The sequence below is a fragment of the Pipistrellus kuhlii genome, unplaced genomic scaffold, assembly GCF_014108245.1.
Source record: "Pipistrellus kuhlii isolate mPipKuh1 unplaced genomic scaffold, mPipKuh1.p scaffold_m20_p_2, whole genome shotgun sequence".
Taxonomy (NCBI): domain Eukaryota; kingdom Metazoa; phylum Chordata; class Mammalia; order Chiroptera; family Vespertilionidae; genus Pipistrellus; species Pipistrellus kuhlii.
In genome coordinates, this window is record NW_023425515.1 from 181,881,847 (window position 1) to 181,906,582 (window position 24,736).

The 24,736-nt window shown below is 45.6% G+C and overlaps 1 protein-coding gene, 1 long non-coding RNA gene and 1 pseudogene across 2 annotated transcripts in view; 1 reads left to right on the forward strand and 2 right to left on the reverse strand.

Annotated features, from left to right (window-relative positions):
• Positions 1-12,036, reverse strand: part of CLIC4 (chloride intracellular channel 4) — a 56,360-nt gene extending 44,324 nt beyond the window's left edge. Inside the window, exon 1 of the mRNA XM_036444533.2 lies at positions 11,786-12,036. Coding sequence (XP_036300426.1) covers positions 11,786-11,857 — 72 coding nt within the window. The 5' untranslated portion in view covers positions 11,858-12,036. The remainder of the gene's footprint in view (positions 1-11,785) is intronic.
• Positions 10,676-16,566, forward strand: LOC123652747. The gene is made up of 3 exons (XR_006742235.1): positions 10,676-10,689; positions 10,825-10,826; positions 16,481-16,566. It is a non-coding gene; the product is annotated as an uncharacterized LOC123652747 (long non-coding RNA).
• Positions 16,476-16,588, reverse strand: LOC118725018 (annotated as a pseudogene).
• Positions 16,589-24,736: the final 8,148 nt, after the last annotated feature.

Sequence of the window (24,736 nt, forward strand, 5' to 3'; positions counted from 1 at the left end):
CTTCCTTCTTAAAACCATCTTTGGCACTTCACTCTTTTTCTTTTTCTTTTCTTTTTTTTAAAATATATTTTATTGATTTTTTTTACAGAGAGGAAGAGAGAGGGATAGAGAGTTAGAAACATCGATGAGAGAGTGTCATCCATCAGCTGCCTCTTGCACATCCAAAGGGGATGTGCCCGCAACCAAGGTACATGCCCTTGACGGGAATCGAACCTGGGACCTTTCAGTCCGCAGGCCGACGCTCTATCCACTGAGCCAAACCGGTTTCGGCGGCACTTCACTCTTTAAGTTTTCATCTTCCCATTCATTACTGCTTCTTGTTCTCCTTTGTCAGCTTCTCCTCCGTTACCCAAGCCCTAAGTATTGAAACTTCCTCAGAATCTGGTCCTGGGCATTCTCCCTACTCTTTACTCATCACGCTTTTAATACTAAAGTCCCAGACTTCTTTCTGTGCGTGAGATCTGTATATTCAACTTTCTAGTAGACATCACTGGACATCTCCGTCATGTCAAACTCAGGTCAAAAATTGAAAATCCTCTCCTCCCTCTCCATATTAATAAAAGGTATCTTCATCAACCAGTGATTCTAATTAGAAACCTCAGTCATTTCTCACACTGCTCTCTCAAACAACTTTTTCTTCACTATCTTCCGAGTGACTCCACCTTCAAAATGTATCTCAAATCCATTCTTTTCTCTCCATCATCACCCTAATCCAAGCCACCATCATCTTTCTTGATTGCAATGGCCTCAAACTAGTTTTCACTGTTTCTATTCTTGCCTCTCTTTCATTCATTTTCCAGTGGTCAGACTACTCATCTTAAAATGCAAGCCAAACCATGACATTTCCTTCCTTACTAAACCCTGATGAGAAATGCTCTTTATACTAAGGATAAAATTCACATGGCATACAAGGACCTCCATGATGCAGTCTACCTATGTAGCACTCTACACCTCACTTTCATTCTCTATTCTAGGCACACCCTCGATTTGCTGAATTTATCTCCAGCTTTATACATGCCAATTCCTCCAGCCTGGAATGCTCTACCCCTCATTTTTCTATTACTCAGCCTTCATATGATTTCTCAGAAGCCCCCACGGAGCTCCCATCTAAACTGAGATTCCTCTCATTCTTTCTCTAGATGCCTGGTTCTTGTGCTTAATATACTCATATACTGTTTTTATATATTTCTTTAAGTAAGCCTCTCCTTCTAAACAACAGGTTCCGGGAGTTCTTCTTTCTTCCCCGTCCCCCCAAATCAACTTTTAAATCTTTAAAAAAAAAAAAAAAAAAAAAAAAAAAATATATATATATATATATATATATATATATATATATATATATATTATACATAAACTCTCAATAATTGATGCAAGCCCTAGCTGGTTTGGCTCAGGGGATAGAGCATCAGCCTGTGGACTCAAGGGTCCCAGGTTCAATGTGGGCCAAGGGCACAGGCCTGGGTTGCCGGCTATGTCTCGTGGGGGGGGGGGGGGGGGGGCGTGCAGGAGGCAGCCGATCAATAATTCTCCCTCAACATTGATGCTTCTCTCTCTCTTTCTACCTTCCCCTCTGAAATCAATAAAAATATAAAAATAACAATTATTGCAAGTTTTTAAAGACAAGGACATATAACAAAATAGTAACAGTAGCCACTTCTAGAAAGGTTTTAAGTGATTTTTATTTATTTTATTTATGCTTTTCTGTTTTCTCCAGTAAACATGTAACTTTTATAATTGAAAAAAAAATTTTTTTAAGAGCATAATACCTGCAAATGAATATACTAGGAAGCAAAAAGGAAACAAAATTATTTTTCAAATTTAGGGCCAATATTTAAACTACCTAAGACAGACTAAGGTTAGCACTACTTACGATAAGCCATTTTTTTTAATGTATTTGTAAATAGTACTATAATCCTCCTGCTGACAATTATAAAATATAAATGAAGGCTGTTATTGAGGATTAGCAACAATTTCTATATGATTTCATGAAGAATCAACAACCCCTAATTTTTAAGCCAAAATTTTAGATTCCTGTTTTAACTAAAATATGCTGTGGCCTAGAAGATCAAATACCGTATTTTTCGGACCATAAGACGCACTTTTTTTCCCCCAGAAGTGGGGGGGAAAAGTCCCTGCGTCTTATGGTCCAAATATAGCCTACACATATACTGTAAAAAAAAAAAGTTTTTTTACTTGCCTGGCTCTGTGTGGTCTCTGTGTGCTTGCCCGGCTCTAAAATGGTTCTAAATGCTGCTGTTTACAGGGTTGATTACATGTGTTTATGACTGTGATGTTGGGTTTTAATGCACATAAAATATTTTAGGACACTATTTGTTTCAGAATCTTTTTTTCTTCATTTCCCTTCTCTAAAAACTGGTGCGTCTTATGGTCCGGTGCATCTTATGGTCCGAAAAATACGGTAATACAAAACTTCACAGTCTTCATAAGTTTATGTCTGAAATTTTTTAAAATTGTTTTTTTAATTTATTGATTTCAGAGAGGGAGGGAGGGAAAGGAACAACAATTTTGTTGTTCCACTTATTTATGCATTCATTGGTTAATTCTTGTATGTGCCCTGATTGGGGGAGCAAGGGAGATCGAACCTATAACCTTGGCATATCAAGACAATACTTGAACCAACTGAGCAACCCCGCCAGGGCTAAAACTTTTTCAATTTAGTCTTGGATATATGTATGTTCAAAGCCAATTTTTCATTTAAATAGCAAGCTTCTTTTTCTTTCTATTTGAGAGAGAGAAACATTGACATGCGACAGCTACATGGATGGGCGGGGATCGAATCCACAACCTAGTCCTGTGCCCTGACTGGGAACAAACCAGACCTCTGATGCGCAGGATGACGCTCCAATAGCTGCAAACACCAGGTCTGGCCTCTCAGCTGCCGCTCCTCCATTTCCCATGTAGCACAACAGACTAATGTGGCTGTCTTTAGTTTTTAATGAATTTTCACCCTCATCATCTACCATCTGGTCTCCATGCCCAAAATAAAGTAACTAAAGTAGGAATAAAGTAGGTAAAGGAGGAAAGCATGCACAGAACTCACATAGCTTTAAAAGTTAATTACCTCGCCCTAACCAGTTTGGCTGAGTGGATAGAGCAGGTTCAATTCTGGTCAAGGGCATGTACCTTGGTTGCGGGCACATCCCCAGGGGGGGTGTGATGTTTCTCTCTCATTGGTTACTGAGTAGTGGACGAATCAAACGGGGTAATGAAGGAACTTTTGGGGGTGACGGACATGTTCAGGATCTCGTGTTGATGGTTTCGTGAAAATAAATAAATAAATAAATAAAAATCAGTGGATAGAGCATCGGCCTGCAGACTGAAGGGTCCCAGGTTCGATTCCAGTCAAGGGCATGTACATTGGTTGCAGGCACATCCCCAGTGTACAATGCAGGAGGCAGTTGATCGATGTTTCTAACTCTCTATCCCTCTCCCTTCCTCTCTGTAAAAAAAAAAAAAAAAAAAAAAAAATCAATAAAATGTTAATAAATAAACGTTAATTACCTCTGCTTTCAATGAATTGTTTGATATTGTATTCTCCAATGTTTGCTCAGATTCTTTTTTTTTTCTTCTCTCGCACATCCAATAAATAGCTATGCTAGATGGTGGTAAATTTCAATACTTAGATTATTACAGATAACTGACATTTTTATAGTTCTATTATAATAAAAACTAAATTTTTTCATAAAAAAAAATAATTTCACAAGTTAAGTTAGAAGTAATAATTTTGTTGCAAAAAAAGGGGGGGGAATCTGCAGGAAACCGGTTTGCCTCTCTATCAGATATAGTCTTATTTATCTACACTAAGTTGTTATTTTCATAAATTTAGACTAACACAGTTTTCTGGTTTCATATTTTAAATAAAGGAAAGTAACAAACCAAATACGGCAAATGGATTTTCTTTGTACCAACACTTGGTACTGAGCACTGAGGGATAAAAGCCAAGTCTCAAAAAAAGGACAACATGCCAAAGCCGGTTTGGCTCAGTGGTAGAGCGTCGGTCTGCAGACTGAAAGGTCTCAGGTTCAATTCCAGTCAAGGGCATGTACGTAGGTTGCGGGCACATCCCCGGTAGGGGGTGTGCAAGAAGCAGCTGGTCGATGTTTCTCTCTCATCTATGTTTCTAGCTCCCTATCTCTCTCCCTTCCTCTCTGTAAAAAGTCAATAAAATATATATATATAAAAAAAAAGACAACAGGACTAAAAGTTCCAAGAGAGCCTGGCCAGTGTGGCTCAGTTGGTTGAGCATCGTCCCAACAAAAGGTGGCCAGTTCAATTCCTGGTCAGGGCACATGCCCAGGTTGTGGGCTTCCTCTCTCTCTCAAGTCAATAAAAACATATTTTAAAAAAATAAAGGTCCCAAGAGAACTCACAACCCGATGCCCTAAATTAAATTTAGGTTTCTGTTAAAATCATACTTGGATGATTTGTAATCATGGCCTAAATGTCATTTTCCTCCAGAAACTCCCTTTCCGCTCTCTAGAACAGCCTCTAAAATAGGCACACCCATCCCTACTCACTCCCTTACTTGATCAAAATCTTAATTCCTGTCTTATCCTGCCTAACACACATTTCCCTTTTATGGACTCACTGATTCCCTATTTAGGAGACACCAGTGAGCCTCCACAGCTTTAATAAAACAGGAAGCGGGAAAATCTTGCTCATCATCCTTTAACTTACTTCCAAGCAACTCTGCAAGCCTCTCTCCAAACCACATGTGAGTTTTAGTACAGCCAGGTCCTCCCATCGCCTCTTTTCTATTATAATATTATTCACACTGAGTTAGGTTTTTCGTGTGTTCAATCCCCTTGGTGCAGAAGTCTCCTGTTTCTTTTCCATTTGGGGTCCCTTCCTCTCAAATGTTTTACATTTAACTGGAATTATCACCTTCATTAAGAGTAGCAATGTTTTTAATATATTTTTATTGATTTCAGAGAGGAAGAGAGATAGAAACATCAATGAGAGGGAACCATTGATTGGCTGCCTCCTGCACGTCCCCTACTGGAGACCAAGCCCGCAACCCAGGCATGTGGCCTTGACTGGAATAGAACCTGGGACCCTTGAGACCACAGGCTGGTGCTCCATACACTGAGCCAAACCGGCTAGGGCAGCAATTTTAGACCTTCAGTAACATCTTAGACAAAACTTAGCAAGAACACTTTACTTTTTTACATTCATTTTTATCTCCTGAATTTTCCCTTCTGAAATCCTCAAATGAATGATAAGCCAATTACATCCAAAGTATAATAGCACTCTATCGATGTTGAGTTAGTTTTTGTTCAACTATTACAACAAAGTTCTCAGCATCATTTCCTATAGAAAATTTATTTAATTTGTCCGTGCTTTTTAAAAAAAGAGGTTTTAAGCCTGCTCTTGAAACAAAATATAAACAACTCCCACCTTATACTGGGAAAACAGCTAAGAGTTTGCCCACCTATATGATCCATTCACACCTTCCCAAATCCACTGGGAAGTTGGTGAATATATAGTTGAACAGGGAAGAGTTGGGAGAATAGCGAGGCTAGCAAATTATATTAGCAAAAATATAAGTTAGGTTTTAAAAGTCTCACAGTCGCCGAGACCAGTTTGGCTCAATGGATAGAGTGTCGGCTTGGGGACCTGAAGGGTCCCGAGTTCGATTCTGGTCAAGGGCATGTACCTTGGTTGCAGGCACATCCCCAGGAGGGGGTGTGCAAGAGGCAGCTGATCGATGACACTCTCTCATCGATGTTTCTAACTCTCTCTCTCCCTTCTTCTCTGTTTAAAATCAATAAAATATTTTTTTTTTTTAAAGTCTCACAGTCAATTTTTAAATAATTTGTCTCCCTGGCACTATGGACTTAATTTATTCCTGGCTCCTCGTCCTTTCAAGTTTCAATCTATCTATTGTTTCAAGCACAAGGAGTTTACAGATGATGCCATAACTAACACTGTCATTCTTGGCTATTCCCAATCCACCTACTTCACCCACTTTTTCAAGATCAAGTTCAAACTTACTTTCATCTTTCAGAAACATCTCCTAGCCCAACTTACTGTGAACCACACTTGACTCCAAACCATCTTGTATTGTTTTCTTTCCAATAAAATGTATATACCTAAAGATAGGAAATATTGAATAGCTACTTATAACTCCCACAGTGCTTAACACAGTATTGGACACTTAGCTCATGCCAGTAAGTCACAGATAATCAGATGGAAGTGACTTTAGTGATCTAGCCCAAACCCTTTATACATTACTTTTATGAATTATGCTTGACAATCAGAATGCCACCATCTACTGTTTTTAGAAAACTGTTTCTTAATCTTTGGATTAGGAATCTGTAGTGGGGGAAAAACTCACATAGAATCTTCTATATAATTTCAAGGATTTACAGAGTCCCTGAATCCTATTTTTTTTTAATTAAAAAATATATTTTATTGATTTTTTTACAGAGAGGAAGAGAGAGGGATAGTTAGAAAGATCGATGAGAGAGACTTCGATCAGCTGTCTCTTGCACACCCCCTACCGGGGATGTGCCCACAACCAAGGTACATGCCCTTGACCGGAATCGAACCGGGGACCTTTCAGTCCACAGGCTGACGCTCTATCCACTGAGCAAACCGGTTTCGGCCCTGAATCCTATTATAGTAATGAAGCCCACATTATTTTGTAATCCTCACCTTTTTTTGAGAGAAGAAAGAGAGGGAGAGAAACATCTATGTTCTAGAGAAACATCAATTGGTTGCCTCCCATAACATCCCAACCCGATCAAACCTGCAGCCTAGGAATGTGTCCGGACCTGGAATTTAACCCAAAACCTTTTTATTCTGTGGGATGTGACTCAACCAACTGAGCAACCTGGCCAGCTGAAGGCCACATTTAAGAATAATATATTGTCTGTCCTGGCCAGTTTGTTGAGTGGTTAGAGCATCAACCCTGGGACTAAAGGGTCATGGGTTCCATTACTGGTCGGGGCACTTTCGGGAGTCAACCAATGTTTCTCTGTCTCTCTCTGCTCCTTCCACTCTCTCTAAAAACCAATGGAAAAAATGTCTTCGGGTAAGGATTAACGGGGGGGGGGGGGGGTTGGGGGGGGACAGATTACCAGTTAATCCCATCAGGAACCCTATAAAATTGTCATTATTATATCCTGATATTAGAGATCAGAAAAATAAGGCACTGAGTACTTATAAAATTTGCCTGACACTCCTGAAGCCAGATCCAAGCCAAGCAGTCTTGCCCCAGGGTCCAAGCACATTCGAAACCCTGCCAAAAATCTCAGAAGAAACACCATTCTTATGTGTTAAGCCACTCTGCACAAGACTTCTTTCTTCCTTCCTTTTTTTTTTAACCACCACAACCCCAATTCCTTACTATCTAATAGGAGTTTCTGCAACTAAATATGTACATACAAAATGACAAACTGCTTGGCTCAGTGGATAGAGCATCAGACTGCAGTCTGAAGGGTACTGGGTTCAAAATAACACACAATTAGCACTGACTTGCTTACTGTGTACTATTCACTGTTCTATCCCATATATATTCACTAATTTAATCTCATGAGTTTGGTCTATTAAGAACTCAACCATGCAGATGAGGCACAGAAAGGCTAAAGCAACAAGTGTTGAAACACACAATAAATGAACAAATTGGATTAGAAACCCAGGTAGCAGTCAGACAAGACCTTGCTAAAGAGTTTGAACTTCACCCTCTTGGTTGGTAGATCCAACTGGGGCTGGTGTTAACAAAATACATATACCTCCCACGTCCCTCAGAGTGGTGGAAGTGGGCATCCACCCTGTTGAGGATGACTGCCTTCGTAAGCCTCTGTACTACTGGGAAGGTTCCTGTCCTAACCGTGTTGAGGTAAACACACAAAAATAGACAACTGCCGAAACCGGTTTGGTTCAGTGAATAGAGCGCTGGTCTGCGGACTGGAGGGTCCCAGGTTCGATTCCAGTCAGGGACATGTGCCTTGGTTGCGGGCACGTCCCCGGTGGGAGGTATGCAGGAGGCAGCTGGTCGATGTTTTTCTCTCATCAATGTTTCTGACTATCTATCTCTCTTCCTCTCTGTAAAAAATCAATAAAATATATATATTTTTTAAAAATAGACAGCTGCTGTTATACAGGGGATGGGGATCACTGGGCTCCAAATGGTTCCAAAAACAATATTCCCCAGGGAGGGAAATGCAGCTTTGCGTCCAGTCACACTAGTTGGGAAGATCCTAGCCTATTTCTCTTTAAATTTACAGCTATCTAAATTTAGGTAGGCTCAATGTTTTTCACTTGGGCTATAAGTTTAGATAACAGTTTTCTTTTTAATTTTTTGTATTGATTTCAGAGAAGGGAGAGGGAGAGATAGAAACATCAACAATAAGAGAACCATTGACTGGCTGCCTCCTGCATGCCCCTTACTGGGGACTGAGGCTGCATGTACCCTTGACCGGAATTGAACCCTAGACCCTTCAGTCCACAGGCCCGGCACTCTATCCTCTGAGCCAAACCGGCTAGAGCTAGATAACAGATTTCTGCTACAGAAACCTTTTGGCAGAATAATTAATACGGTTTAAAATATCACTCTGGACAACCATGGCCTCTGCCCCCTCCCTCACTGCTTTCAAAATAACTGTATTTACAAAGGTATTTTCCCCCATTTGCATTTTCCGCACACAGGTTTTGAGAAGAAATGAAAAATACTCTTTACCACAATTTATCTGCCCCCCTACCTTTTTTCTCCTCTGAAACAACTCCCCTGGTTTACATCAGTACAAAGTTTTGCCTATATTGATTCACCAAGCAACAGAAAACATTTCACCTTTTACTTCAGAAACGAAAGTCTCAGAAAGGGAAAACAACTTGCCCAAAAAAAACAAGCCAGTGAGTCAAGAAATGTGACTTGAGCCCTAGCTGGTTTGGCTCAGTGGACAGAGGGTCAGCCTGAAGACCAAAGGGTCCCAGGTTCGATCCCGGTAAAGGGCACGTAACTTGGCTGCAGTCTCCTCGGGCCCTGGCCGTTTCTCTCTCACATCGATGTTTCTCTCTGTCTTTCCCTCACTCTTCCACTCTCCCTAAAAATCAATGGAAAAATATCTTGGGTGAGGATTAACAACAAAAGAAGAAATGTGACTTGAACCCTGATTCTCTGCCACTAAGGCCAATGAGAAAGGCTTACAACTAGTGATAAACAGGATGCTTTTAGCTGGTTCACAAACTATCTTTATAATATAATCATCACACCTAATCCATAGTTTAACAGGAATTATTACTTAAGGATACGCTGTTTTAAAAAGTGAGTTGTAGAGCCCTGGCCAAGTGGCTCAGTTGGTTAGTGTCATCCCGTACATCAAAAGTTGCAGGTTCGATTCCTGGTCAGAGCATATACCTAGGTTGTGGGTTTGATCCCCAATCAGAGCACCCGCAGAAGGCAACCAACCCATGGTTCTCTCTTCCACCTGTTTCTCTCTCGCCCCCTTCCTCTCTCTCTAAAATCAAAAGACATATCCTCAGGTGAGGATTTTTTAAAAGGTGAATTGTATTTAGTAAACAATAATATAATACTGATCTAACACAAATACGGAAAGCTTGGAAGGGGTATGCAAATGACTCAAATTTGGGAAACAAGGCATCATGTTCTCCTTTTTTTTTTTAAATATATTTTTATTGATTTCAGAGTGGACGAAGAAGAGAGAAATAGAAATATCAATGAGGAGGATCATTGATCAGCTGCCTCCTTCATGACCCCTACTGGGGTTCAAGCCCGCAATAGCGGCATATGCCCTGACCAGGAATCAAGCTATGACCTCCTGGTTCACAGGTCAAGGCTCAACCACTGGGCCACACCAGCCAGGCCTCTCCTAATGTAATGGTTAAATTAACAGTGAGCAGGGCCCTGGCCAGAGCGACTCAGTTGATTGGGCATTGTCCTGCACCGAAAGGTTGCTGGTTCAGTCCATTTCGGCTCAATCCCAGGTAGGAGACATGCAGGAAGCAGCTGATTGATGTTTCTCTCTCCCTCCCCTTTCTCTCTAAAAATCAATAAAAATATAAAATAGTAAGCAGAGCATTAAGCATTGCTCTCTTCCTCTCTAAATTATACACCTCATTTTTCTTGTGTTACTAGTATTGTACTGATAGGACCTCCAGTAAAATACTGGAAAGAAACCATTCCTGATAGTATCCTTATCAGATTCTAAATGTAATGCTACTTCTAAAGTTTCACCATTAAGGATAATTTTTTTTTTGGACTTAGTAGATATACTGATTTTTGAGTTTATGGAAATTCCTTCCTGTTCCTAGCTCAGTAAAAAAAATTTAACACTAATCTCTGACCCCAGCCCCCCTTCTCAATGCTGCCTTCCATCTTTCTCTTATCTCAGCTTCCTACATTCTCTGCACCTCTGAATACTCTTATCTGCCACCCAAAGTAACTGAGACTCTTCTAAAGTATTCTGGGGTTTCTATACCTAGCTCCTGTTTCAGTAATCTTTCTAAAACTGGTAACCTAAACAAAATCCTAAAACAGACACTTCCGTCACCTGCAGATCAGTTCTTCTCGCCATGCCTCAAACACACCCTTCCAGTCTTCCTTCGTTAAAATAAAAACTCAAGAAAAAAAAAATGAACAAAATTGTTCTGGATTCCTGTTAACATTCCTTACTAGCCCAGCTTTGAATGAGTCTGCTGAAGTAAGTGACTAGAGGATTAAGAGTTGTTTTTTTTTTTAATATAGTTTTATTGATTTGAGAGAGGGAGGAGAGGGAAGGGAAATACAAATATTGATGAGAGAGTATCATGGCTCAGCTGCCTCCTGCACCCGGCTTAAAGAAGTTTTGAGGAAGGCAGCTGGATCCAGATGTGTCTAACTTCTACCCTCTCCTTTGCTCAAATGAAAAAATATTCACACACAAAAAAACACAAAGAAAGGGACAGGGGAAGTATCGGTAAGCAAATAATTCCAGGCTCTAACAGTTAAAGAGACCAGAAGGGGGGGAAATCGGCCCTTGAAAGCCCAATCAAGTTATGATCCCTTTCCCTCCTCGGTTTGTCTTTCAAAACAAAAGAGCGCACTCAACCTTCCCCGGAGGCTGCAGCAGCGCCGCGGGGAGCAGCCAAAACGTTGCATCAGACGAGACACTCCGCGTCTGAGAAACAAGAAAACCAGATGGTGGAAAACACCAGAGCAGGAAAGCCCGGGCTGGGAATCGCGGGCTTTTCCGGAAGCCAGGAATGTCTGCTCTTTTTAAAAAAAAGAAAGAAATGAAGACTGCATGGGAAGTAAAGTTAGTTTCAGCCCAGCGGAGCGAGAACTGTTCGCAAAGCGCCGAGAAGTTGAGTTCATCGCACACCGGCCTGAGGCTTCCGCCGGGAGGAGCGGGGGTCGGGGCCCGCGAGGCGGAGGTCGGTGACCGGACGCGCCCCGGCCCCGGACCCGGCCCCGGGGCTCCGGGGCCCGCGGGGAGCAGCGAGTCCCACCCGGACCCGGGACCACGGCGTGGCGTCCGCCGGCCCCCGGGCGGCTGGAGGCGGTGACGCCCGGCCCCGAGCGCTCCTTTTCGGGGCTCCGGGCCCCCCTCGGGCTCCCAGGACCGACCGACCCCGGCGGCGGGAAGGAGCGGGAGAGCCCGACACAATGGGCGGGGGCGCGGGCCGCGCTGCCCCTCAGCCCCGGGCGCCGCCGCGGGGGGCGCCTGGGGTGCGGGGGCTCCCGCCTCAGCCCAGGGACCCGCCCCCGGCAGCCCCGCGGGCGCGGGGGACTCGGCGGGGCGGACGGCGGACGGGCGCTCACCTTGACGAAGAGCTCGATGATGGGCTCTTTGTCCTCCTCCTTCAGCCCGTTCAGCGGCATCGACAACGCCATGGCCGGCTCGACGAGACTCCGCGGACAACGGTAGCGGCGGCCGCCTTTGCTCCGGGGATGCTCGGGGTGGGCTCCTGCCGCGCGGCGCCTTCCTGGACGGTCCGGGCGTCGAGCTCACCTCAGGCTCCGCCGCTCAGCACCTCCCCACGCCCCGCGCGCGACTCCGGGGCGGCGCAGCCCGAGCGGCTTTAGCCCCGGGGGCGGGGCCTGGCGGGGCGGAGGGGGCGGGGCCTGGGGGCGAGCCTGGGGGGCGGAGGGGCGGGGCCTCGTTGGGAGCGGGTCCAGGCCGGAGTCTCGGAACTCGCAGGAGGAAATGGGCGTGGCCTCGAGTGAGGACCAACGACAGGGGCGTGGCCAGGCTCGGGGGCGTGGCCTAGACGCCGGCGGTGAGCGGGTCTCCGAACCACTCACACCAGGGCGGGGGCCGGAGCCTCAGCCCGAGCCTGACACCGCCTCCCGCCGCCCCGGCGCGGGCGCGGCCACGCAGCTGCCCGGCGGAGCGCCAGGTGACCTCATGCTCCAGACCGCCCGGAGGCGAGAAGGCGCTTCCTGCCCTCTCCCTAGCTGCAGCTTCGGATTCATTGCCCTTCCCCGAAGCGGCCACTTCCCCAGCTCCCTCTGTGAGATGGAGCCGCCTTTTCCAGGACAACTTTTTGAAAGTTTTCATCCCCTTAGAAACACTTATGTTCTCTCCTCTGACGTCTTTGTTTTTCGCTTTGACTCTCCCGTCACATTTTGGGAGGCAGCCCGGCACCCAGGTGAATCCAATGAACACCAAGTTTGCCAGGCCCCACTGTGTTCCAGGCCCCGGGGGTAAACAGCAGGGACAGGAACCCTCTCCTCCCGTAAGGGGTCTTGAACTGAACCCCAGTGTCTGCAGGCCACGAAGGACTCCCAAACCGTGTCCGTGCTGTTCCTCCGGCCTAGAGGGATCCCCCCACCCTCCCACTCACCTGGCAAACCTGAGTGTCCATCGGCTCCACCTGGGTGCTATTCCCAGCCCTGCACCATCCAGCTCTGATTCTCTCCAGAGAAGGGAGAAATTCACATCTTAACAAGCACCAGGGCAATTTGAATGCAGGGATCCTCAAACCAGAAACACTGCCCTGAGGGCAGGGCTGGGACATTTTAAGCCAGCCACCCAGTAGCACCCGGTCCAGGCTTGGTGCTGTTGAATACCTGGACAAATGTCAGCCTCTCTGGAAACAGTTAACTTGTTCCCTCTCCTGACTTTCTGTAATGTTTGACTCACGGCTACTCCTTCCTAATTCCCTGGTTAGGCTGGACGATGCTGGAAAGGCCACACGTGGATTTGTCTCCACATCCTTAGAGCACAGCAGTTTCACAGGCGACTTAATTTTCGAAGAAATTAAACGTATGCCTAAAAATACAGCGAAACCTGCAGCTTCTTCCTCTCCCGGACCAAAGCAAGTTGCTGGCATATTCCTGTAGGGACTCTGATAAAGAGACAGTGGACTCCAGAGGTTAGGAGCACATGCTCTGGAGTCAGACTGTCCTGAACCGTCCAGGTGTCTAAACCCCTGAGCCTCGATTTCATTCCCCCGAGGGCAAGGACAGCTACTGGTCCCGGTGTCCTGTTCATGGTGATGGCTATTGTCATTGCACGGGGCTTTCCATTGCCCCGTTCCCCCTGTAGGCTGGCATGGCATCCTATTCAACTCCCTTCATGCCCGGCTGAACTTTTGAAAAGAAAAGGAACACCGGGAGGCTGCCCCCTGAATGCGGACAGGAGCCAAACACAAACTGAGCGCCTGGCTGGACTCTGAACTGGACCCAGTGTTGGTTCTTCAGGGAATCACGAGCTATACCAAAGTCCCCTTCCAGCCTCCCCTCTCCTCTGCCGGGAGAGGAACCCAGATGGTGGGCCAGGGCAAAGCAGATCCAAGATCTACACCTACAAGACCAAACGGGATCTCGGAGAAGGCCCGCGTGGGCCCTGAGGAACGGATGGTCTCAGAGGTGTGTCTGAGGGCTTATCAAATTCAGTTTGAATCCGAGGATATTTGCTGTGGTGATGACCTGGGCCTGGAAGACTGAGCAGAGGACGGGTGTTATTTTTAGGCCTCGTTGACTAAACTTGGACCTTGGCTTGGAGGAAGCCAGCAGCATTGTCCTCCAGAGCCCTGAGGTGGGGGTGATCTCCCAGGCCCAGACCCAGAGGCTCTGCTTAGAGACCTGGTCGCTGTCACTCACACCAACATTTCCCCATTTCCACCCGTGTGGCTCACTCACAGGGACGCTCAGAGCTGACAGAGAGAGAATGTTTATGCTGGGGAGGGTCCGTAAACACCCTGCCCTCAAGTCTCACCTCTGAACTTTGAGAAGCAGGCATATTTTGCATTCTATACTCATGGTTTTCATAACACACACAGTGATGTGGAAGACGGGTGGAGACGTGCTCTCCTCCCTCCTCACCCCGTCCCCCCCACCTTTCTGACCTTATCTCTTATTACTCACCCCTGGGCTCTCCACCCCAGTCGGGTAGCCTCCTGGCTATTTCCTGAGCATGTCAAGCACGCCCTCACCTCAGGGCCTTTGCACGGGCTCTCATCCCTGCACAAAACATTCTTTCCCCAGAATTCCTGCAATTCCCAAGCCCTGGCCTCCTTCCTTCCTTCGGGTCTTGGCTCCAATGCCACCTTCAGGGAGCCTCCCGGAAGCTTCTCCTGATGACACACTTCCCCCTCCCACTCCTGACTCTGTGGAGCGGCTGGCTGGCTGTCTCACCCACCTTCCGAACTGAGGCAGCAGAGTCAAGTGCTATGTACGGCAGACTCTGGGTCAGATCCTGCCTCTGTCATTTGCCAGCTCAGATAACTTTTTTTTAAAAAATATATATGTTATTGATTTTTTACAGAGAGGAAGGGAGGGGGACAGAGAGTTGGAAACATCGATGAGAGAGAAACATCGATCAGCTGCCTCCTTGCACACCCCCACTAGGGATGTGCCTGCAACCAAGATACATGCCCTTGACTGGAATTGAACCTGGGACCCCTCAGTCCTCAGACCGACGCACCATCCACTGAGCCAAACCGGTTTCGGCCCAGATGATTTTTTAACATCTCTGTGCTTCCATTTCTCCTCAGTAAAATGGTCTGAAAATTATACCTGTTTAATAGGATCCTTGATAAGTAAATTTATGTTAAGTGCCAGGAAAGGGGCGGGGCATGAGGTAAGTGCTCGGTAGGGACGAGCTGTAGCTATTATGTCCGATTGTCCACAGCCTCCACCACTGAGCCCCCATGCTGCCTGCCAGACACCTGGCTGGGTGCTTTGATGTCCAATCACATTTATTCCCCCGGGTGTTTCAGTGGCTTTCATTGTCCCCATTTCACAATTAAGGAAACTGAGGGTCAGAAGAGATAAGTACACGTTATTCAGCTGGGAAAGTGATGGAGCTGAGATTCAAGCCCACATCTCTTCACTGCACTGTCTGCTAAGGGGGTGTGGGAAAAGGCAGTCTCTACCCATCCCTCAAGGCCCAACTCACAGCCGCCTGCTCCAAGGAGCTTCTTCGTGCCAATGCTTTGGTCTGAACTCTCTGTCACCCATCACAACAGTCAGGGTGGTGTTGCAGTTGCCAACGTGGGCTTCCCTAGCAATCTGCCTGTTTTTTAAAAATATGTTTTTATTGATTTGAGAGAGAGAGAGAGAGAGAGAGAAAGAGAGAGAGAGGAATATTGATGAGAGAGAAACGTGGGTTGGCTACTTCCCACAGGCCCCCACTGGGGATGGAGCCCACAACCTGAGCATGTGCCCCGACCAGAATATAACCAGTGACCTCTCAGTGCATGGGAAGACGCTCAACCAACTGAACCACACTGGCCAGGGCAATCTGCCTGATTGTGAATTCCAGTTGGCCAGTTTTAATTCCTAACTCAAGCCAAGTTTCCTCATCACTACAATCTATATATATATATATATGTATAAATATATAAAAAGCCAGCGACCAGAAAGCTGTAATGACTAGGACACTGGTCGCTATGATGCCCACTGCGGCCTGTGAACCGGCCAGTTCTGGGGGTGGGACCGGCCTGCCAATTTTCCATGGCCCCTCCCCCCAGCTTCTCTGTTCTTGATCGGCCTCTCCCACACTGATTGGCCCACAGCTCCTACCCTGATTGACCCCCTACACAACAGGGAGCAGTGCTGGCCAGCCAACCTCCTGCAGCCCCTCCCCCCTGCCTGGTCCCACCCCAGATCAGCTCCCTCACCCCGATCAGGGGCAGGGCCAGCTGGCCAACCACCTGCGGCCCTCCCTGGCCACTGACCCTTAATCTGCCCCCCCATCCCAATCAGTGGTGGGTCCACTGGCCAGTGGCCTGCAGCCCCTCCTCCAAGCCAGCCTGGCCCTGATCTGCCCCTATCTGGACAGACCAGCAGGCCAACTTCCTGCATCTCCTCCTCCTGACAGGCCCAGCCTTGATCTGCCCCAATTGGGCCAGGCTGGCTGGACCCCACCTGTGCACGAATTTGTGTACTGGGCCTCTAGTAGAATATAACAGAACCTAATTCATAAAGTTGCTGTGAGAACTGAAAGAGATAATCCATGTAATGCATTTAATAAATGTTAGCTATTATTACTATTCTTGTTTTTTTAAGTATGGAACGCTTCATGAATTTGCGTGTCATCCTCGCGCAGGGGCCATGCTCATCTTCCCTGTATCATTTTATCGATAATTTTAGTATAGGTGCTGCGGAAGCGAGCACTAGTATTCCTATTCTTAGGATTGTCTTCTTTCTTGGTAATGTGTGAGATTCTCAGAGTGCAACGACCCTTGTCATATCCACCTTCACTTGAGCAAAATATTTAACTTCCCAGCTGTGTGATTTTGAGCAAGTTACCCTCTCTATCCCTCAGTTTCCTCATATACGTAAAGTGATGGTAATGAGCCCGGCCAGCATGGCTCAGTGGTTGAATGTCGACCTCTGCATCAGAAGGTCACAGTCTGATTCCCTTTCCCTTCCTCTCTGGAATCAATTTAAAAAAAAAAAATTTTTTTTTTTTTTAATGAATAAAAGTAAAATGATGGTAATTACCATAGGTACTTCATAGGGTTGTTATGGAGATGAAGCAGGTTAATACATGTAAAGCCCTTTGCCCACTGCCTGGCATGTACTAAGTGTTCAATCAATAGCAGTTATTATTTTCATTCTCCCATGCCTAAGTCAGCGCCTGTGGCGTAATAAGGTAAAAACAGTCAGAGTGAAAGAACAAATTTTTAAAATTTCAAACGTTGCCTTTTTCCCACTTTCCAAATTTTCTGTTGTGTTTTTTTCTCTCGCTGCGCTTATAACAGGTGCTCTATTCATCTCTGGCGATGTCGGTGAACCCAGCTATGGGAAATTCTACTGCAGCTTTGAACTTCAGCTAGGTCCCCTGGTGTGTCTGAGGTCCTATGAAACCTTGCTAATTGTGACTTCCTCAGAGCTTCGGCCAAAGCCCTACCTGAATGCTGTGTCCCCAGAAGCACCAACCTTCCCTGCCTCTTTGTAGATCCAGGATCCTTCTGCCAAGGGCCATTTGGGTATTTATAACATAATTCACGGGCCATACAGAACTATCAACTTAAAAACTAGTCTGCTGCCGAGACCGGTTTGGTTCAGTGGATAGAGCATCGGCCTGCGGACTGAGGGGTCCCAGGTTTGATTCCCGTCGGGGGGGATGTGCCTTGGGTAGGGGTGGTGGTGCAGGAGGTGGCTGATGGATGGTTCTCTCTCATTGATGTTTCTGACTCTCTGTCCATCTTCCTCTCTGTGAAAAATCAATAAAATGTTTTAAAAAAAAAAAACTAGCCTGCTGTATTTGGCCAAACATTTAATTAACCCACCCCCATGCCTCGGCAGGGCCAGACCAAATGATTTCACGGCCTTATATGGCCTGCAGGCCAGATGTTCCCCACCCCTGCGCCAGAGGAAGTAAAGTCACCCAACAAACACAGGCGCTGGAGACAATCAGTGCAGCTTTGCCAGGCTCTTGAACAGAGTGCCAGGACTGAGTAGTTCTTGGCCACAAGCCCCAGTGGATGGACCTTCTTTAAGAGGAGGACATCCAAGTACCATTTGTAACAAGGATCTAATGGAGAAAACTGGGGCTCAGAGAAGTTAAGCCATTTGCCCAGGGTCACACAGCTGATAAACGGCAGAGCCAATAAGCAAACCCAAATCTTTTTATCCTCGTTGCCCATGCCCTGCCAGCCACCTGCTCCTAACACTGCCTCAGAGAGTTCTTTGGAGTGTTAAGAAAGATAATACAGCCTGGCCAGTGTTGCTCAGTGGTTAAGCATCCACCTCTGAAGCAGGAGCTCTCCCTTCGATTCGCCATCAAGGCGCATGCCCAAGTTGCAGGCTTCATCCCCAGTATGGGACGTGCAAGAGGCAGTGGATCAGTGGTTCTTTCTCAGCATCGACGTTTCTATTATCTCTCTCCCTCTCCCTTCTTCTCTAAAATCAATAAAATTATAAAATTTAAAATATTTTTTATTGATTTTTTAGACTGAGAAAGGGAGAGGGATAGAGAATTAGAAACATCGATGAGAGAGAAACATTGATCACCTGCCTCCTGCACACCTCCCACTGGGGATGTGCCTGCAACCAAGGTACATGCCCTTGAACGGAATCGAACCTGGGATCCTTCAGTCCACAGGCGACTCTATCCACTGAGCCAAAGCGTTTAGGGCAAAATTATATTTTTTTAAAAAAGAAAGATAATACATAAAGTTTTTGACATAGTGTAGGCATGAAAAAGTCACCTTCTGCTTCTGCACAAACCCCTTCCCAACTCCTTCTCTCACTTGCCTCATATCCCTAGGTCAGAAGGTTTTTGCCTAACAGGCCCGGTTTCAGTTCAGATTTCAACTCTGTCGCTGACCAGGTTTGGCAAATCATTTCACCTTACTGAGCCTCAGTTTCTCCTGTCAAGTGGAGGAATAATGTCTCTATCAGAGTCTTCTGTTGAGTTAGAGAAAGAAGGGAAAGTTTGAGAGATCATTGTTCATATTTTTAAAAATTATTAACCAACCATCGGTAGGCACAGGATCTACTAGTTTGGCAATCTTCAACTTTAGTTGCAAAGAAAAACAACTGGAAATTGATTACTAATAATAAGAAACTTTATGAAGTTGACTACAATTAATAAAATTTTTTTTAAAAAACCAGTGTCTTCCTTTATATGAAGCTATATTTGTTAGAAATTGTAATGGAATAAAATATCTCATTGATTAAAAGCAACCAAAAATATAAAAAATACCTGAGAAATAGAAAAGCATCTTAATAATATGTGCAATTTCCATTTGAAAAAAAATGTTAATGCTTTTGAGAACTATATACAGGGCATCCAAAAATGTATACATGTTTTAACAGCTGATAGCTCAATTTTGAAAATGAAATGTATTTTAATAAACACTGCCTTTATAATTATTCAAAGTGTGTGTGTACATTCTTGGGACACCCTACAAATATGTATATATATTCACAAAAAGACTTTGAAAATGTTTTGATAAAGACAAGTGAAGTAAAAACAAAAATAAATGAATGGGACTACATCAAACTAAAAAAACTTCTATGCAACAAAACAAACAAACAAACAAACAAAACAACCCTCAAAAAACAAGGTTCCCAGCCCTGGTGGGGTGCATGCAGGAGGCAACCAATCTGTGTGTCTCTCTCACACTGATGTTTCTCTCTGTCTTACCCTCTCTCTTCCACCCTCTCTAAAAACCAATGGAAAAATATCTTCTGGTAACGATTAAATAAATAAATAAATAAATAAATAAATAAATAAATACAATGTAAAATTTAAAAATAAAAAAATCAATAAAAGTTTTAAACAAACATAAAACAGATTGAAGGAAGAAAAAAGAAGCATGTCTAGCCCTAGCCAGTTTGGCTCAGTGGATAGTATCAGTCTTCCGAAGGGTCTCAGGTTTGATTATGGTCAAGGACACATTTGTGGGGCACGCAGGAGGCAGCTAATCAATTATTCTCTCTCATCATTGATGTTTCTATCTCTCTCTCTTCTTCTCCCTTCCTCTCTGAAAACAATTATATATATTTTAAAGAAGTGTGCCCAACATGGGACTAGGACACAAAAAGAAAATGCTTTGATAAATTAAGAGGCATAATCTATTCTGAGGATAAGGAGACTCAAAATTATCAGGTTATTTGGTCTTTCCATATTAATCTAAAATTTATTGTGATACTCCTATATCACCTTGGCATGTAATATATCATTTGCATTTCTTTCGGGAAAGGTGCACAAGAAATTGGTAACAGTATTTACCCTCAGAGAGAGGAACTGGTCTCTGGGGACAGAGGTGTACATTTGATAACTACATACTCTTTTGTTCCAGAACTCTAAAATTTTGTCCTATGGGTATGTATTTCCTAGCCAAAAATTGATTTTAAAAAAAAACCAAACAGTTAAAAGCATTCAGAGTGCAATTAGGTCTAAGCGACCTGGGGCAGGGCTCATTCTCCGTGCCACCCTGGCTTCCCCCACCTGTTCCCATCTCACTCCTTCCCACCGCAGCCAGCTGCTGCCCCAGAGGACTGGTCTTGGGGATGGTGACCAGCCTCTCTGTGACAGGTTCTCCCTCTCTCTCTCTCCCTCCCCCCCTCTTTCTCCCCCCCCCCTCTCTCTCTCTCTCTCACACACACACACACACACACACACACACACATTATTAAAACAATTTGGGTGCAAAGCACATCTGTTCCTCTGGGAGCAGAGCAGAAACTCTACCCTCAGCCCCTTCTGCCTCATCTTGGGAAAGTTAACAGGTTTCGTTTTGTCACTGGGAAGCGGCTCAGCCAGGAAGGGCGCCGAGTAGCTTGGGGCCAGGCTTAAATTGGATTGGATCCCTGCGGAGGCCATTAGCCTCTTGCTGCAGCCTGGCTGAGAGGAAATACTTCCTCCCCATCCCAGGCCCACTCTCACACCCCAGCCAAGGTCCTCAATGGCCTACTACCCGAATAAGGTATTGTATTAAGCTTCTAATTATTATTCTCCCTTTCATTTGAACCGCTTTTTACTTTTTTCCAGACACCAGCAAGTACTGTATGGTGAGCAGGCTGATTTGGTCTCTCCATTCACTCATGCCACAAATTTTTACTGAGGGTCTACTCTGTGCCAGGCACTGTTCCAGACCCAGGACGGACGGACAGCATCTTGACTTTCACAAAGGTGCATCTGTTTGAGAAGTCAGACTTGATAAGCCAATACCCAGCCCCACTCGCCTATGTCAGAAGGTGTTGAATGCTACGAAGAAGAATAAAGCACAGGAAGGGAGCGGAGAGGGACACTGGGGCACAGAGTAGGAGCAGTCTCTGATAAGATGACATTTGAGAAAAGGCCTGAGAACCTGAAGATGCTATCTCGGGAACAGTGCTCTGGCAGAGAGAACAGCCAGCGCAGGAGCACAGGCAGGCGTGTCCGCGGTGAGTTAAAGAAAAGTGGAGAGAAATCTGAGGCCCACGGTTCGGCGCATTGTTTGCTGAGACATCCTGCCACCACCCGTTCAGTGACGCTCACCCTTTCCTCTGCCTGGTGAACACTGAAGGGTGGCAGAGGGGTTAGGAACATGTCTTTAGCCCTGGCTGGGAAGCTCAGCTGGTGAGGGCATCGTCCCAAGATTTCAGGTTCGATTCCCCCATTAGGGCACATTCCAGAATCAACCAATGAGTGGAACAGTTCATTGATCTCTCTCTTTCTCTCTCTCTCTCTCTCTCTCTCTCTCTCTCTCTCTCTCTCCCTCCTAATCCCCCCCCCCCCCAAAAAAAAAGCAGTGAATAAAAAATTTTTTAAAAAAGAAAGAAAAGAGCCCTTGCCAGTTTGGCTCAGTGGATAGAGCATCAGTGCACTGAAGGGTCCTGGGTTTGATTCTGGTCAAGGGCATATGCCCGGGTTGTGGGCTTGATCCCCAGGGTGAGGCATGCAGAGGCAGTCGATCAATGATTCTCATCATTGATGTTTGTACATCTCTCCCCCTCTCCCTTCCTCTCTGAAATCAATAAAAATATATTTTAAAAATAAACTAAAAAAAAGAAAGAAAAGAAAAACTTGTTTAGCTGGGTAACAGAAGTTGTCCTATGATTATAAATAACCCATTCCCAAAAGAAAAAGATGACATTTAGGAGAATATCCATAAAGGCAAAAGAATTAAAAAAAGAAAAAAAGAAAATGCCGAGGCCGGTTTGGCTCAGTGGATAGAGCGTCGGCCTGCGGACTGAAGGGTCCCAGGTTCGATTCCGGTCAAGGGCATGTACCTTGGTTGCGGGCACATCCCCATTAGGGGGTGTGCAGGAGGCAGCTGGTCGATGTTTCTCTCTCATCGATGTTTCTAGCTCTCTTATCTCTCTCCCTTCCTCTCTATAAAGAATAAATAAAATACATATTTAAAAAAATAAAAATAAATAAATAAATAAAAATCTCTAAAAGTACTCATCATTAAAAGAGAGAACTGATGTTTGTTCACTGCATACGGTGCTTGTAACTCTCTGCACAGCGGCCCCACACGTGAGGAAATGGTGGCTCAGGGAGATGTATGGCTTTTTAAGACCACACAGCCCGGGGTTTAAACTCAGGCCCAGTTACAGGCCTGTCTCCCCTCCAACCATAAGCATTGTGAGGGCAGGTCCACGTCCATCTTTACCTTTGTATGACCGGCACTTAGCACAGGCCGGGCACAAAGCTGATGTTCAAAAAATGTTGACTGAGCCCTAGCCGGTTTGGCTCAGTGGATGGAGCGTCGGTCTGCAGACTGAAGGGTTCCGGGTTCGATTCCGGTCAAGGGCATGCACTTTGGTTGCAGGCATTTCCCCAGTAAGGGGTGTGCAGGAGGCTGCTGGTCGTTGTTTCTCTCTCATCAATGTTTCTAATTCTATCCCTCTCCCTTCCTCTCTGTAAAAAAAAAAATCAATAAAATATATTTTAAAAAACGTTGACTAAATGATTGAAGATACCTTCAAAGCCTGTTCTGATTCTGATACACCACTTTGCTTTCCTGGAAAAACAATCCTTCCAATCAATGAAATATTCTGTTAAAAATGATTGTTTGCTTAAATAAAACACAGCTCAACTAAGTAAAGACGGTCATGGTCGTCAAAAAAGGCGAGGTGGGTTGCTGAGAACGGAGCTGCTAATGAGGTAGGAGCTGCTAATGAGGACCAGCAATCGGGATGATGGCACTGCGTCCGGTGGCCTCCGGGCGGTGCCAGTCACTGCTCGCTCAGCCCGCATCCCCACTCCCACCTCCACCCCAGCTCCAACCTCCACCCCAGCTCCAACTTCCTAGCAAACCTAATGCAGCCGCCTGGAGGCTCAGAAATAACAACGATGACCTCCACCACCAGCAGCAGTACTATTACTATGATTACTAGAGCTTACACGATTATTAGAGGTGCATCGAAGGAACCCTTAATATGCACCTGATTAAGTACATCCCCTGTACAACCTCATTTAATATGTACTGAAGCATCCATCTTATATGAAAACTGCTGTTTGAAATTTTAACCCTGCTGTTTGGCTTCTGTAAATTCCTGCTTGCTAAGACTATTCCCACTTCAGAGAGGCCATTAAACCTTCCCCAGACAATGTTATCAGTGCTGGCACCAGGCCAGGCCTCTAGTTGAGGTCTCAAGGCCCCAGCACATAGGGGCTCTTTAAGAACTTGCAAAAGGGGCTGGAAACACCCCATATTTGGGAGACAAAGAAGGTAAAAACATTTAAATAGAGAAAATTCCTGCATGTTGGGGCCCAGAATTTGAGAGACATTTTCCTCTGGACCCGCGTGTAATAAATGTAACTTCACCTAAGTATTGCTTGGTTCTTCTCTGATTTTCTGTAACAGAACAACCTAAGTTGAGTAGTATTATTGCTTTGCATTTTGCAGAGGGGAAAACTGAGGCTTTGAGAGATTAACTCACATGCATCGACACCCCCGCCCCTGGGAACTGACCTTCAGACCACCTCACAACCCGATGTTTCCTTTTGCTTAGACCACACTTCACTTGCTAAAACCACATTCCACTTGCTAAGACCATTATCTTCCCCCTCAAAACCCGCCCAGAGAATTCTCCGCCCCAAAAAAGCCCACTTAAAGTCCTTCAAAATCTCTGACTCCCTGTCCCTGGGTGCTGGCACCATTTGGAGGCTCAGCCCATCTGGTTTTCCAGGTGACCTAATCTATATATATAAAAGGCTACTACTATGCAAAGTGTCCCCTCGGGAGTTTGCCCAGGAAACTGGGAGTTCGATCACTCGGGGCAAGGCGCTGAGGGATCGAGGGAAGGAGGAGGCTGGGAGGTCGGAGGTGGGGAGGCAGGGAACCTGATTGGCCCTGATCGCCCGCCAGGCCTAGGGACCCTAGCTGTGCGTGGATTTTGTGCCTGAGCCTCCAGTAAATTCATAATTATTTACCCATTTTGGCCTTGCGTGTTCCTCCTTCAGTAACCCTAACATTATGTAAGCAGCAGAGCTGGGATTCGAACCCAAGTCTATTCTGACTCCAGATGGTGCAGTTTACTCCCATCACCTATAGCCACACTGTGGGCAGTGCCCTGCTTTCAGCAGTCTCCCCATAGACACCTGCTCTGCCCTTTGACCTAACACTATGGCTATGATCTTCAAGATAGAGAAACAGCTTGCATCACAGAGCGTCCCCACCAGAGCTGGTGGCCCTGACTCAGAGGAGGTGTCATTTTCTGCTGCCCAAAGGTGCAGGGACAGCCAGCTGTTATCTCAGGAGCACCCTGGGGTGGTTGTCCACTTCCCAGCTGCTCCCCTGCAACATCAGAACAAAAACCAACCAGCGTGTGACCAAGCCATATCAGTATCGTGGGGGGCTCGGACACGCTCCT